Source organism: Pelodiscus sinensis, chromosome 1 (genome assembly GCF_052426305.1).
Source record: "Pelodiscus sinensis isolate ZL-2025 chromosome 1, ASM5242630v1, whole genome shotgun sequence".
NCBI lineage: Eukaryota > Metazoa > Chordata > Testudines > Trionychidae > Pelodiscus > Pelodiscus sinensis.
In genome coordinates this window covers 355,741,535-355,756,615 of record NC_143052.1, presented here as the reverse complement: position 1 = coordinate 355,756,615, position 15,081 = coordinate 355,741,535, and the positions used below count along the sequence as shown (strand labels likewise).

Here is a 15,081-nt window from a genome sequence, read left to right as displayed (position 1 = left end):
GCTGAGCCCCACGGTGGGGGAATGCCCAGCAATCGGGATTCGAGTCCTGTGGCAGGTGGGGGCTGCTGGGGAACTGGGCTTCAGCCCCACAGCACGTGGCAGAGCCCCTGTGGTAGCAAAAACTTTCAGCCGTGCGGCAGGTGGCCGCGGCTGAGGAATGGGGCTGCAGCCAGCAGTGCTGACACTCCGACCTGGCTCCTTCCTTGGCTCCCTGCCTGAGAGCCACATGCTGCTGCCTGCCGTACCGCCAGCCACAAATAGGAGGCTGCTGCAGCGGCAATGACCGGGGAACTCAAGTGCCATCAGGGAGCCTGCAAGTATAAGAAATTTTGCCCCTTCTTAAAAAAAGTCAGGATGCAGACAGCTTTAATACGGGGCAGTCCCAATAACAAAGGCATGGATGTCACCTGACTAATAGCTATTCATTTATTTTATAGATAGATAGATAGATAGATAGATAGATAGATAGATAGATAGATAGATAGATAGATAGATAGATAGATAGATAGATAGATAGATAGATGGGGTGTGTGGGGATAGATAGATAGATAGATAGATAGATAGATAGATAGATAGATAGATAGATAGATAGATAGATAGATAGATAGATAGATAGATGGGGTGTGTGGGGATAGATAGATAGATAGATAGATAGATAGATAGATAGATAGATAGATAGATAGATAGATAGATAGATAGATGGGGTGTGTGGGGATAGATAGATAGATAGATAGATAGATAGATAGATAGATAGATAGATAGATAGATAGATAGATAGATAGATAGATAGATAGATAGCAATTTGACGCATCGCTCCTGTTAGCTAATTGCTACATTATCTGTCAAAAGGAAAACCCATATAACTTTCTCATGTTGAAGCAGCCCCTGGAATACAGATAATATTCCCCTCCCCAAACAGCTTTCAAATGCTGAAGTAGCCTTTGGAATTACAGTTACTATTCCTCCTCCACCGAGCCACCAGACCAAAATCCAAAATGGCTTCCTTCCAGCTGTCTGTGCTGAGGCGGGGGAGAAGTTGTGATGATCCATTGAGGCATTGAAGGAAAGGAGAGAAATGAGGAGTAGGGTCTTTGGGGACCAGGCACAAGAGATGAGCAGTGGGAACGACACCAACGCCCTGTTCCACCAATTAGGAATGAGTTCTCCACGGACTGGTTGCACAGTGTGTCACCCTGAAAGAGTGCTGTAAGGTGGCAATGTGTATAATGTCCACTTGACGGTCCAGTAAGTGAAAGGTCCCACAGTCCAGTAAGGCCCAATAGCCAGACCCTAGACGTCTTTGAATAGAGCTCAGTGGAAGAGCCAGAGAACCAGGAGAAAACCTCAGGTCTTTTTCTTAGTAAACAGATGGAGCAGCTTGTCCCTGATCTGCCTGGTCCTCACCCCATAGATGATGGGGTTTAGCATGGCAGGCCCCAGGAGGTAGACGCTGGCAATGAGAACATGAAAATGTGGGGCCACGTTTTGGCCAAATCGATGCGTGAGGTAGGTGAAGAGACCTGGCATGTAGAAAGCTAAAATGGCAGAAAAGTGAGCACTACACGTCCCCAAAGACTTGAGCCAGGCATCTTTGGTGGGGAGGCTGAAGACGGCCCTGAGGATCTGGGTATAGGACACGATGATAAAAAGCACATCCAGACCTGTCACAAAAAATAACACAAAGAGGCCGTAGGAAGTACTGATGCGTGTGTCAGCACAGGCCAGCTTCAGCACAGCCATGTGCTCACAGTACGTGTGGGGGATGATGTTGGTTCTGCAGTACGGCCACTGCCTGGCCAGGAAGAAATTGGGAAGTATGGATAGGCTGCTGCGCAGCACCACGGCCAGGCTAATTTTGGCCACTACAGGGTTGGTCAGGATGGTGGAATGTCTCAGGGGATGGCAGATGGCCACGTAGCGATCCAACGCCATGGCCACAAAGATCCCAGACTCTACTGAAAAAAAGCAGTGAATGAAGAACATCTGGATGAGGCAGGAACTGAAATCGATCTCCCTGGAGCCGAACCAGAAGATGCTCAGCATTTTGGGTTGAATGGAGGTGGACAGCACCAGGTCGGTGACAGCCAGCATGCAGAGGAAATAGTACATGGGCTCATGGAGACTGGGCTCCTTCTTCACAATGAACAGGATGGTGAAGTTCCCCAAGAGGGCTGTGGCGTACATGACACAGAAGGGGATGGCGATCCAGACGTGGGCTGTCTCCAGGCCAGGAATGCCCAACAGGATGAAGGTGGAGGGGTTGGTGAAGTGGGTGGTGTTGGAATCTGACATGGAGGAGACGAGAAGGTGGATTCGTCTGAGGCAGTTCCAGCTTCCTGTCTGCTATCTCCTATAAGTGCCGTTCGTTCTCCTGACTTCCTCTGTCTGTCCAGGGTCTCGGATGGTGCTCGATGCATAAATACCTGGAGTGAGAGACAATGTTAGTACTCGACTCAACATGCACTACTGGAAGCTGCTCTCCATGAAGCAGGTTAGTCACTCCTCACACACTTAAATACGCCATTCCCACTCTTCCAAAAAATCAGTTATGAACAACTGCCCCTATTAATGTGAATTCCATCTATGAGGGTGCTCTCGGTGTCAATGATTCCTAAAGTGACACGGTGTGGGAATCAAGGACCTGACCAAAGAGATTCTATAGCCACCATGAACAGGTTGGATTATGAATTGGAGGGTTGCTAGGCAACTCTCCAACCCCACAATGCACAGGCCATTATATTCTCATCCCACTGAGGAGAGCCAAAAGAAATGACACCCTTTCCTCAAGTCTCTCCCTGGAGAAGCACAGGAACAAATTTACACAGTCACATCCCTAGATTCTTGAGAAGGGTTATTCTTTCTGATGGCCAAGATCCATCAGTCTGGGAATCCTGGGCGGTGCCTCACTTCAGGCATTGGAATTCTTTCAGCAGAGTTGTCTGGCTATATAGACTCTCTCTTCAGGCTCTATGCCACCAGCACTCCCAGCTGTCTTTGAGACACCCTGGACATCCTGAGAAAATGACAATCCATTGGTAATGTCCTGAAAAACACCATCCTGGCCACTACAGCTGTAGAAGCTCACGGCACCTACATTCCACACAGAGATGGACTACATGCCGGCGGGAACAGTATCCCTGATGATGTCACCACTTGGTTGCTGAGATTGGCGACTTTGTCTTCATCCAAAACCATTGCAGACTTGTGGATGACGTACACCCGCATGGCCCTCCAGAATGCCAACGTTGCTGTGGCTGACTTAGAACAATGCTGCTTCAGCTCTCATAGCATCATAGAATCACAGAGCTGGAAAAAGCCTCAGGATGTCATCAAGTCCAGCCTCCTGCCCAAAGCAGGACCAACCCCTACTCAATCATCTAAGCCAGGGCTTTGCTGAGTCGAGACTTAAAGATCTCTAGGGATGGAGATTCCACCACCTCACTAGGGAACCCATCATTTTGGTTGCCCTCCACTGGACCCTCTCCAATGCATCCACATTCTTTCTATAGTGGGGCAGAACTGGGCACAATACTCCAGACGTGGCCTCACCAAAGCCGAATAAAGGGGAATAATCACTTCTCTGAATCTGCTGGCAATGCTCCTCCTAATGCAACATAATATGCCATTAGCCTTCTTGGCTACAAGGGCACACTGTTGACTCATATCCAGCTTCTCATCCACTGTAATTCCCAGGTCCTTTTCTGCAGAACTGCTACTTATTCAGTCGGTCCATAGCCGTAACAATGCTTGGGATTTTTCTGTCCCAAGTGCAGGTCTCTACATTTTTCCTTGTTGAACCTCATCAGATTTCTTTTGGTCCAATCCTCTAATCTGCTAGGTCACTCTGGACCCTATCCCTGCCCTCCAACATATCTACCCCTCCCCCTAGGTTAGTGTCATCTGGAAACGTGCTGAGGGTGCAATCCATTCCCTCAGCCAGGTCATTAATAAAGATGTTGAACAAAACGGCCCTAGAATCTATCCTTGGGGAACTCTGCTAGAAACCAACCACCAACCTGACATTGAGCCGTTGATCACTACCCATTGGGCCTGACATTCTAGCCAGCTTTCTATCCATCTTACAGTCCATTTATCCAATCCATATTCCCTTAATTTACTGGCCACAATATTTTGGGAGACTATCAAAAGCGTTGCTAAAATCAAGGAATTGGCAACATACAAAAACCTGTAGGGGAACACTTCAATCTCCCTGGAAAACACAATTGCAGATCTAAAGGGAGCCATCCTACAGCAAAAAAACTTCGGGACCAGACTTCAAAGAGAAACTGCTGAGCTACAGTTCATCTTCAAGTTTGACACAATCAATTCAGGATGAAACAAAAACTGTGAATGGCTCGCTAACTACAATAGCAGCTTCTCCTCTCTTGGAATTCACACCTCCAGATCAGCTGCTAGAAGTGGGCCTCACCCTCCTTGATTGGATCCACCTCGTCATCTCCAGCCTGATCCCGGCCTGCATATTTATTCCTGCCTCTGGAAATTTCCACTACATGCATCTGACGAAGTGGGTCTTTGCCCACGGAAGCTTATGCTCCGACACTTCAGTTAGTCTATACGGTGCCACAGGACTCCTCGCTGCTTTTGCTAAAATCAAGGCATATCACATCCTCTGACTTTCCCATATCCACAGAGCCAGTTTCCTCATCATAGAAGCTAATCAGATTGGTGAGGTATGCCCTTGGTGAATCCATGTTGACTTTTTGTGATCACTTTCCCCTCTTCCAAGTGCTTCAAAATGGATTCCTTGAGGATCTCCTCCATGATTTTTCTGGGGATTGAGGTAAGGCTGAGGGATCTGTAGTTCCCTGGATCGTCCTTCTTCCCTTTTTTGAAGATGGGCACTACATTTGCCTTTTTCCAGTCATCTAAGAGCTCTCACAATCTCCACGAGTTTTCAAAGATAATGGCCAAAGGCCCTGCAGTGACATTTGCCAACTCCCTCAGTACCCTTGATGCATTAAATCCGGACCTATGGATTTGTGTATGTTTAAATAGTTTTCTAAATAGTTCCTAATCTGTTCTTTCCCCACCAAGGACTGCCCACCTCCTTCCCATACAGTGTTGCCTAGTGCATTAGTTTGGGACCTGACCTTGTCTGTGAAGATAGAGGCAAAGAAAGCATTGTGTACAAATTGCACCTCTTTTACTTGTGCTACATTGGTGACATCTTTGTCATCTGGACCCATGGGAAGGAGGCACTTGAAGAATGCCACAGGGATTTCAACAACTTCCATCCCACCATCAAACTCAGCCTGGACCAGTCCACTCAAAAGATCTACAACCTGGACACTTCAGTTCAAATAACTAATGATCACACAAACACCACCCTATACCAGAAACCCACTCTACTTACTTACATGCTTTCAGCTTTCTTCGAGAAGGTATCAAGATCCATTTTCTACAGCCAGACCCTAAGATACAACCACATTTGCTCCAATCCCTCAGACAGAAACAAACACCAATAGAATCTCTATCAAGCTTTCTTAAATCTAAGGCTATATCCCCACTGCTCCTTTGTTTTGGCAAAAGCTATGCAAAACGCATTCCTCATTTTGCATAGCTTTTTCCAATTTTATTTTTTTGGTCTACACCTTGCCAAATTTTGGAAAAGCCTCCTCTTTCAAAGGAGCCCTTATTCCTCACAGAACAAGGAATACAGGGCTCCGCAATAGAGCACGTTTGCTCTTCTGCAAAAAAAAATATATAAAAAAAAATAGAAAGAGCAAACGCATTCCCTGGAAAAACCCCTCAGTGTAGACATAGAGTAAATATATACTTCTAGGCTATGTCTAGACTGGCATGTTTTTCCGGAAATGCCTGCCTGGTATAGTGTAGACCAGACCGAAGAGAGGTAGACGGGTTACTCTGTAACTTCAAGAAAATGAGTAGTCCTGCTGTAAGTGAACTTGATCAGATACCTCAATACACTTGGGCTGTGTCTAGACTAGCTAGTTTTTCCGGAAAATCAGCCACTTTTCCGGAAAAACTTGCCAGCTGTCTACACTGGCCACTTGAATTTCTGCAAGAGCACTGACTTCCTACTGTAAGAAATCAGTGCATTTTGCGGAAATACTATGCTGCTCCCGTTTGGGCAAAAGTCCCTTTTGCGCAAAACTTTTGCACAAAAGGGCCAGTGTAGACAGCGAAAATGGCGATTGGGGCTTTTTTTTGCGCAAATGCGCATCTAGATTGACATGGACGCTTTTCCGCAAAAAGTGCTTTTGTGGAATAATGTCTATGCCAATCTAGACGCTCTGTTCCGAAAATGCTTATAATGGAAAACTTTTCCGTTAAAAGCATTTGCGGAAAATCATGCCAGTCTAGACATAGCTTTGGTTCCCTAATGTAAGGCAGGACACCCTGGAAATGCATAGGAGGGCTGGGTTACTAGTAGACACGTGGTGTCACCTTTCAATCTAAACCTCTTGGTAACTTTTACTCTCTGTGAGGGTGTGTCTACACTTGCCCGCTACTTTGGGGTCGGGAAGGAATTTTCCTTCAGGGTAGAATCATAGAATCATAGAATAATAGGACTGGAAGGGACCTCGAGAGGTCATTGAGTCCAGCCCCCCGCCCTCAAGGCAGGACCAAGCTCCGTCTACACCATCCCTGACAGATGTCTATCTAACCTGTTCTTAAATATCTCCAGAGAGGGAGATTCCACCACCTCCCTTGGCAATTTATTCCAATATTTGACCACCCTGACAGTTAGGAATTTTTTCCTAATGTCCAATCTAAACCTCCCCTGCTGCACTTTAAGCCCATTACTCCTTGTCCTGTCCTCAGAAACCAAGAGGAACAAATTTTCTCCTTCCTCCTAGTGACACCCTTTTAGATATTTGAAAACCGCTATCATGTCCCCCCTTAATCTTCTTTTTTCCAAACTAAACAAGCCCAGTTCATGAAGCCTGGCTTCATAGGTCATGTTCTCTAGACCTTTAATCATTCTTGTCGCTCTTCTCTGTACCCTTTCCAATTTCTCCACATCTTTCTTGAAATGTGGCGCCCAGAACTGGACACAGTACTCCAGCTGAGGCCTAACTAGTGCAGAGTAGAGCGGCAGAATGACTTCACGAGTTTTGCTTACAACACACCTGTTGATACAACCTAGAATCATATTTGCTTTTTTTGCAACAGCATCACACTGTTGACTCATATTCAACTTGTGGTCCACTATGACCCCTAGATCCCTTTCCGCCATGCTCCTTCCTAGACAGTCGCTTCCCATCTTGTATGTATGGATCTGATTGTTCCTTCCTAAGTGGAGCACTTTGCATTTCTCTTTATTACACCTCATCCTGTTTACCTCTGACCATTTCTCTAACTTGCTAAGGCCATTTTGAATTATGTCCCTATCCTCCAAAGAAGTTGCAACCCCACCCAGTTTGGTATCATCTGCAAACTTAATAAGCGTACTCTCTATCCCAATATCTACATCATTGATGAAGATATTGAACAGTACGGGTCCCAAAACAGACCCTTGAGGAACTCCACTTGTTATCCCTTTCCAGCAGGATTTAGAACCGTTAACAACAACTCTCTGACTACGGTTATCCAGCCAATTATGCACCCACTTTCTCGTGGCCCTATCTAAGTTATATTTGCCTAGTTTATCAATAAGAATATCATGCGAGACCGTATCAAATGCCTTACTAAAGTCTAGGTATATGACATCCACCGCTTCTCCCTTATCCACAAGGCTCGTTATCTTATCAAAGAAAGCTATCAGATTAGTTTGGCATGACTTGTTCTTCACAAACCCATGCTGGCTATTCCCTATCACTTTATTACCTTCCAAGTGTTTGCATAGGATTTCCTTAATTACCTGCTCCATTATCTTCCCTGGGACAGATGTTAAACTGACCGGTCTATAGTTTCCTGGGTTGTTCTTATTCCCCTTTTTATAGATGGGCACAATATTTGCCCTTTTCCAGTCTTCTGGAATCTCCCCTGTCTGCCATGATTTTTCAAAAATCATAGCTATATGCTCAGATACCTCCTCTATCAGCTCCTTGAGTATCCTGGGATGCATTTCATCAGGACCTGGTGACTTGCTGACATCTAACTTTCCTAAGTGATTTTTAACTTGTTCTTTGTGTATCCTATCTTCTAAACTTACCCTCTCTCTGCTTGTATTCACTACGTTAGGCACACCTCCAGACTTCTCGGTGAAGACCGAAACAAAGAAGTCATTGAGCATCTCCGCCATTTCCAAGTTCCCTGTTACTGCTTCTCCCTCCTCACTAAGCAGTGGGCCTACCCTGTCCTTGGTTTTCCTCTTGCTTTTAATGTATTTATAAAAGGTCTTCTTGTTTCCCTTTATGCCTGTAGCTAGTTTGATCTCATTTTGTGCCTTTGCCTTTCTAATCTTGCCCCTGCATTCCCGTGTTGCTTGCCTATATTCCTCCTTTGTTAGTTGTCCTAGTTTCCATTTTTTATATGACTCCTTTTTTATTTTGAGATCGTGCAAGATCTCCTTGTTAAGCCAAGCTGGTCTTTTGCCATATTTTCTATCTTTCCTACACAGCGGAATTGTTTGCTTTTGGGCCCTTAACAACGTCCCTTTGAAATACTTCCAACTCTCCTCAGTTGTTTTTCCCTTCAGTCTTGCTTCCCATGGGACCTTACCTACAAGTTCTCTGAGCTTATCAAAATCTGCCTTCCTGAAATCCATTACCTCAATTGTGCTGGTCTCCCTTCTACCTTTCCTTAAGATCATGAACTCTATTATTTCGTGATCACTGTCCCCTATACTCTCTTCCACTTTCAAGTTCTCAACTAGTTCCTCCCTATTTGTTAAAACCAAATCCAGAACAGCTTCTCCTCTGGTAGCTTTTTCAACCTTCTGAAACAGAAAGTTGTCTCCAATGCAGTCCAGAAACTTATTGGATAGCCTGTGCCTCGCTGTGTTAGTTTCCCAAAATATGTCTGGATAGTTGAAGTCCCCCATCACCACCAAATCTTGGGCTTTGGATAGTTTTGTTAATTGTTTAAAAAAGGCCTCATCCACCTCTTCCACCTGGCTAGGTGGCCTGTAGTAGACTCCTAGCATGATATCACACTCGTTTTTTACCCCTTTTAGCTTAACCCAGAGACTCTCTACACAGCTATCTCCTACGTTCATCTCCACTTCAGTCCAAGTGTGTACATTTTTAATATACAAGGCAACCCCTCCTCCCTTTTTTCCCTGTCTGTCCTTCCTGAGCAAGTCGTACCCTTCCATACCAATATTCCAATCATGCGTCCCATCCCACCAGGTTTCTGTAATACCAATGATATCATAGTTGTATTTATTGGTTAGCAATTCCAGTTCTTCCTGCTTATTACCCATACTTCTCGCATTTGTATATAGGCATCTAAGATACTGATTTGATCTTGCCTCCCTGTTGTGCCCTGACCCTCCTTTCTCCTTGCCATTATAGGCCGTAGTCCCCCCCATTTCCAACCCATCTCCCAGTCCCGCACATTCAGCACTTACCTGAGGGCTTTGCTCACCTGCCCCCGACAAACCTAGTTTAAAGCCCTCCTCACAAGGTTAGCCAGTCTGTGTCCAAACAAGGCCTTCCCGCTCCTGGAAAGGTGAACTCCATCTCCGCCAAGCAGTCCTTCCTGGAAGAGCACCCCGTGATCAAGGAAGCCGAATCCCTCCTGGTGACACCATCGTCGCAGCCAGGCATTCACCTCCAGGATGCACCTCTCTCTGCCCGGGCCCTTACCTTTGACAGGAAGGATCGAAGAGAATACCACCTGCGCTACAAACTCCTTCACCCGTACTCCCAAAGCCCTGTAGTCACACTTGATCCGCTCAGTGTCACACCTGGCAGTATCATTTGTGCCCACGTGGATGAGTAGCATGGGGAAGTAGTCAGAGGACCGGATAATCCTCGACAATGCCTCCGTAACATCTCGGATACGGGCCCCTGGCAGACAGCATACCTCTCGAGATGAACTGTCAGGGTGACAGATGGGTGCCTCCGTTCCCCTCAGAAGAGAGTCTCCAACCACCACTACCCTACGTTTCCTCCTCGCAGTGGTGGCAGGAGACTGCTCAACCTTGGTGGTGCAAGGCCTGGTCTCCTCCACTGTGGGGGGTGACTCCTTGTCTCCTGCTGAAAGTAAAGTGTAATGGTTATGTAACAACACAGTGGGAGGGTTAGGAGCAGGGGTGGAACACTGCCTGCTGCCGGAAGTAACCAGCTGCCAGTGCTCACCCTGTACCACTGCCTCCTCCATAAGTGGCTGGTCAACAGTCCCACATCCTAGGACAGTGACCTCCGTGGACTCCACAGGAATACTGTCCAGGAATTCCTCATGGCTTCGAATGCTTCTCAGCCTGGCCACCTCCTCCTGTAGCTCTCCCACCTGCTGCCTGAGAGATTCCACCAGCAGGCACCTTTCACAATGGTTGTCTCCCCCAGCCTGGAGATCACTCAGTGGGAATTACAAGCCACAAATACAGCAAGACCACACCAGGACCTGGGTAGAGGCATCCATGCTCAGGTTCTCTGTCTGGATACAGGCACAGGTGGAGGAGACAGGAGAAGTACTGGCACAAGCGCTTCGGGTCTTCATCACCATCAGTCACTCCCTCTGCTCAACTCCCCTGTCTGCAGTCCCCTGTCCGCTTCGTTCCCCTGGTCGCACTGCTCTGGCTTTTTAAAGCCTGCTTGCCTAGGTCAGGCCTGCCCCCTTCTGAGTCACACAGGGGAAGGCTGAGCCTGAGGCTAATCAGAGGCAATCAAGGGAACAATGGCAGGCTCTCAGTCCCAACTGCCACAGAAGCTGAAACTGAAACTGCTAGCACTCACCTGGAATCAGACTCTCAATTCACACTTCAAACTGTAAAATTCAAACAGTCAGGCACAGGCACACACTCACACCACAGCTTGTACTCTCACCGGGTAGCCTCTTCGGCGGTGGGGTCGCTTTGCTATCCCTCTTCAACTCCCCTGTCTGCAGTCCCCTGTCCGCTTTGCTCCCCTGGTCGCACCTGGTAGATTGGCAGAGGCCCTGGAGGTTTTTCACCTTCCTCTGTAGCATGGGGCACAGATCACAGATTCTCTGCATCTTGGGGTCTTGCTCTCATAGGGTATGTCTACACTACAAAATTAATTCAAACTAACAGACGTTAGTTCGAATTAACTTTAATAGTCGCTACACATACAAACCCCTAGTTCGAACTTAATTCGAACTAGCCGAGCGCTTAATTCGAACTAGGCAAACCTCATTCCACGAGGACTAACACCTAGTTCGAATTAAGTAGTTCGAATTAAGGGCTGTGTAGCCACTTAATTCGAACTAGTGGGAGGCTAGCCCTCCCCAGCTTGCCCTGGTGGCCACTCTGGGCCAAACCAGGGAAACTCTTCTGCCCCCCTCTTGGCCCCGGAGCCCTTAAAGGGGCACAGCCTGGCTATGGTGCCCGTGCCAGGTGCAAGCCTCCCAGCACCCAGCCAGCAGACCCTGCACCTGGCACGGCATGAGCCAGCCACCTGTTGTCACCCAGCCCTCCGCCTCTTCCCAGGACCTGGCTGGTGGCTCCCAGGAGCTTTCCCAGGGCCACAAGAGGCGGGCGCCCGCCTGGTTTAGTGCGGAGATCTAGGATCTAATCCAGGTTTAGGGGAAGGCCTCCAGCGTCCACGATCTCTGCACTAGGCACAGGAAAGTGACCGTCTAGGGCAGGAGATCTGCCAGTCTGGCCACCAAAGGCCACATGCGAACCCAGGACCAGGTTTGCATGAAATTCAAGGTGGTCCAGTGAGACCCCCACCTTGAGCCCTGAGCTTAGAACATAAGAATATATGAATGGCAGTACTGGGTTAGATCAAAGGTCCATGTAGACCAGTAGCCTGTCTGCCGACAGTGGCCAACACCAGGTACCCCGCAGGGGATGGACCAAAGACAATGATCAAGCCATTTGTCTCGTGCCATCCATCTCCAGCCTTCCACAAACAGAGGCCAGGGACACCATTCCTACCCTCTGGCTAATAGTACTCCATGGACCCAACCTCCATGAATGTATCTAACTTCTCTTTAAACTCTGTTCTAGTTCTAGCCTTCACAGCCTCCTGTGGCAAGGAGTTCCACAGGTTGACTATTTGCTTTGTGAAGAAGAACTTTCTGTTATTAGTTTGAAGCCTGCTACCCATTCATTTCATCTGGTGTCCTCTAGCCCTTCTATTATGGGAACTAATGAAGAATTTTTCTTTATTCACCCTCTCCACACCACTCTTGCTTTTATAGACCTCTATCATATCCCCCTTCAGTCTCCTCTTTTCTAAGCTGAAAAGTCCCAGTCTCTTTAGCCTCTTCATATGGGACCTGTTCCAAACCCCTAATCATTTTAGTTGCCCTTTTCTGAACCCTTTCCAAGGCCAAAACATCTTTTTTGAGCTGAGGAGCCCATATCTGTACACAGTACTGAAGATATGGTGTACCATAGTTTTATACTTCCCCTCCTCCTTCTTTCCCTGGCTTCCCCCTTCCAGCTCCCTCTTCCCAGATTTCTCCCTCCCCTCTCCAACCCTCTCTCTTCCCCTCTCCCATCTCCTTTCCCCAGTCTCCCCAGGGGTTTATCCCTCCCCACCCTCAGTTTTGTTAAATAAAGAGAGTTCCTATTTTTGAGCACACGTCTCCTTTATTTTTTACATCAGGAAGTGGGGCTAGGGAGGGGTAAGTGGAAGGAGGTGAGGGAAGAATGGGGTACGAACCCCCGATGGGGAGTACTGGGGTGGCTCTGTGGGCTCCTCGGGGTGGAAGCTCTCCTGTAGGGCCTCTTGGATCGTGACATCCCCCCCCGCGATTGACCCCTCCTGGATGGCAGTCTGTGGCAAGTGCAGTCGGGCTGATGGCTGAATGCTGTGATGTGCCGATTGTGGGCACTCAGGGCACTTCAAGACAGGACTGCTTTGCTGTCCCTCATCGAGTTAGACAAGCGAGCGGGGAACCCTGAGAACTGTCTGTTCGGGGTGGGGGTTGGGTCCCTTTAAGCACAGCCCTTGGCTAGCCTGAGGCAGCAGCTCCACGCTCTAAGTCCTAACCTGATGCCCTGCTGGCACTGCTTCCGGCCAGCCTTAACCCCGGTTCAGGGTCCACTCAGTGTGGACATGCTAGTTCGCATTCGTTTTTAAGTCTAGATGCACTAGTTCGAATTAGCTTAGTTTGAATTAACTAATTCGAATTAAGTTAGTTCCAATTAGTGCTGTCGTGTAGACAGACCCTCAGTGATCTCCTGCCTGCGAGTGGCTGTGCCTGTCTGTGAAGTCTGTGAGGGAAAGATCTACATGGAAACTCTGTGGGTAGGGCCCTTCCTTGGTGCTTTTCAGCTGGTGAATTGCCTGACTGCGGCTCTTGTATTTTGTTAGGGTCCCAGCTTTCCTCGTCAGGTCCACTGCCGTCCTCAGATGTCAGAAGCAAGGCCGATGTGCTCACATGCTTCTCACTTTGCTCTTTTTGCTTTGCCGCCTTCTCAGCTACTTTTCTCTCAGCCTTCCAGAGTCTCTTCAGCTCAGTTTTGCCGAAAGGGGCCTCGGCCTTTGCCACGACACTGGCCGCAACCACTCTGGAGGTTGCTGCCATGCTCTGGTGGAAGAGTAGTACTTCCGGGTCAGGCTCTTTCCATGGCAGCCTGGACCAGGAAATTTGAGAAGCACGCTGCTCGTCTAGAGCTAGAATTCAGGATGAGACAGTATCTGTGGAGACGGATCAAACCTTCAGGCCTATAACATTTCCACTTCTCCAATGCTACTCTCAAAAATGACCTTGAGTGGGTCACTGCAGACTATGTGGCTCTGGGGAGAAAGATAAGGGAATTTGAGGTGCCAGTTATGTTCTTATCCCTCCCCTCTGGTGACGGAAAAGGCCTGGAGAGGAATCACTGAATTGTGGCATGTCAGAGAGTTCTTGACCATGGGATGCTGTACTAGGTATACGGCTTGCTAGGAGGGGATGGGAACTACCTAACGAAGAAAGACACGAGTATCTTTACAGGCAGGCTTGCTAATCTAGTGAGGAGGGTTTTGTGATGGGGTGAGGTCAGAGACGACCCCTCAAAGATGCCTCCTGGGGTGCTGACCCGGCCACTGCCACTCGCCTTCCCATTCTCTGGGGTTCCTCACCGCCCAGTCTTGTTGGGCCAGCTCCACTGATCTCCCCCAGACAAGGCCCCCGAGCTGCAGTCCCTGCCCCCACCGAGAAGCAGTAAAGACACTGAACCACTTCGGGTCCAAGGAGAGTGCAGTTTGGGGCCCAGCCTCCTGAGAGGGCTCAGCAGTACCTCAGTTCTGGGACACACACAGCAAGGCAGCACATCACACACACCCCCAAACAGACCCTGCCAGATGCAACCTCCCTCTTTTCATGCCTTGCCAAGTGACAGTGACAGTAGGAGTCATCAGGACTGCTAGGTTGTCTCTGTCATCTCCCTGGGCCTCACTTTACCCATCTGTACAACATGGAGACATCACTAGAGACTTCCATTCGCTGGGCAGTTGGTGGCTCCTCCAATGGAAGCTGCTACGTGCTATGATGGCTTTTACTGTGGAGAATGTCCCGATCTCTGATCCCAAAGCATCAGGCCCATGTGCCTACAGAAAGTGTCTGTGTTTCCCTTCAGTCATCATTCTCCACAACGGTCTGTCTGCTCTCTGCCCATCCCTCCTGGGACTTACCAGGGCCTTAGACCCCCTGGAGAACTAGCCGTTATCTCTAGTTTCTTATCAATAAACTCTAAATACACACAAACACACAGAGCAGCCAATTACACTTAGTCAGCCCAGTGCCCAGGAGTTTTCCTCTCCCTTTGGGAAGGGCCTCTAATTGCTGTTTTCTTCTAAATCTGGATAAGAGACCAGAAGCAGAGACACGGATATAGAGAGCATGGCTGGGGCAACTCTGGTCTCCAACCTATTTACATCCAGATACCCCAGCTCCCCTAGAGGCTGAGGGACCCCCCCTGGGCCTGTCCAGAGCTGTGTTATAGGCAGCACCAATGCCTGTGGCTGCAGACTCTGGGGGAGAGAGGCGCGGGCCATGGCTACCTGAGGGGGAGTCCCAGGGAGTTCA

General features: G+C 48.4%; 1 protein-coding gene across 1 annotated transcript; it reads right to left on the bottom strand.

Moving 5' to 3' along the window:
• Positions 1–1,344: 1,344 nt before the first annotated feature.
• On the bottom strand, positions 1,345–2,292 carry LOC102449042 (olfactory receptor 52R1-like). Its single transcript, XM_089777227.1, has one exon. It carries the CDS (start codon positions 2,290–2,292, stop codon positions 1,345–1,347), a length of 948 nt encoding a protein of 315 aa, XP_089633353.1.
• Between the last annotated feature and the right edge of the window lie 12,789 nt (positions 2,293–15,081).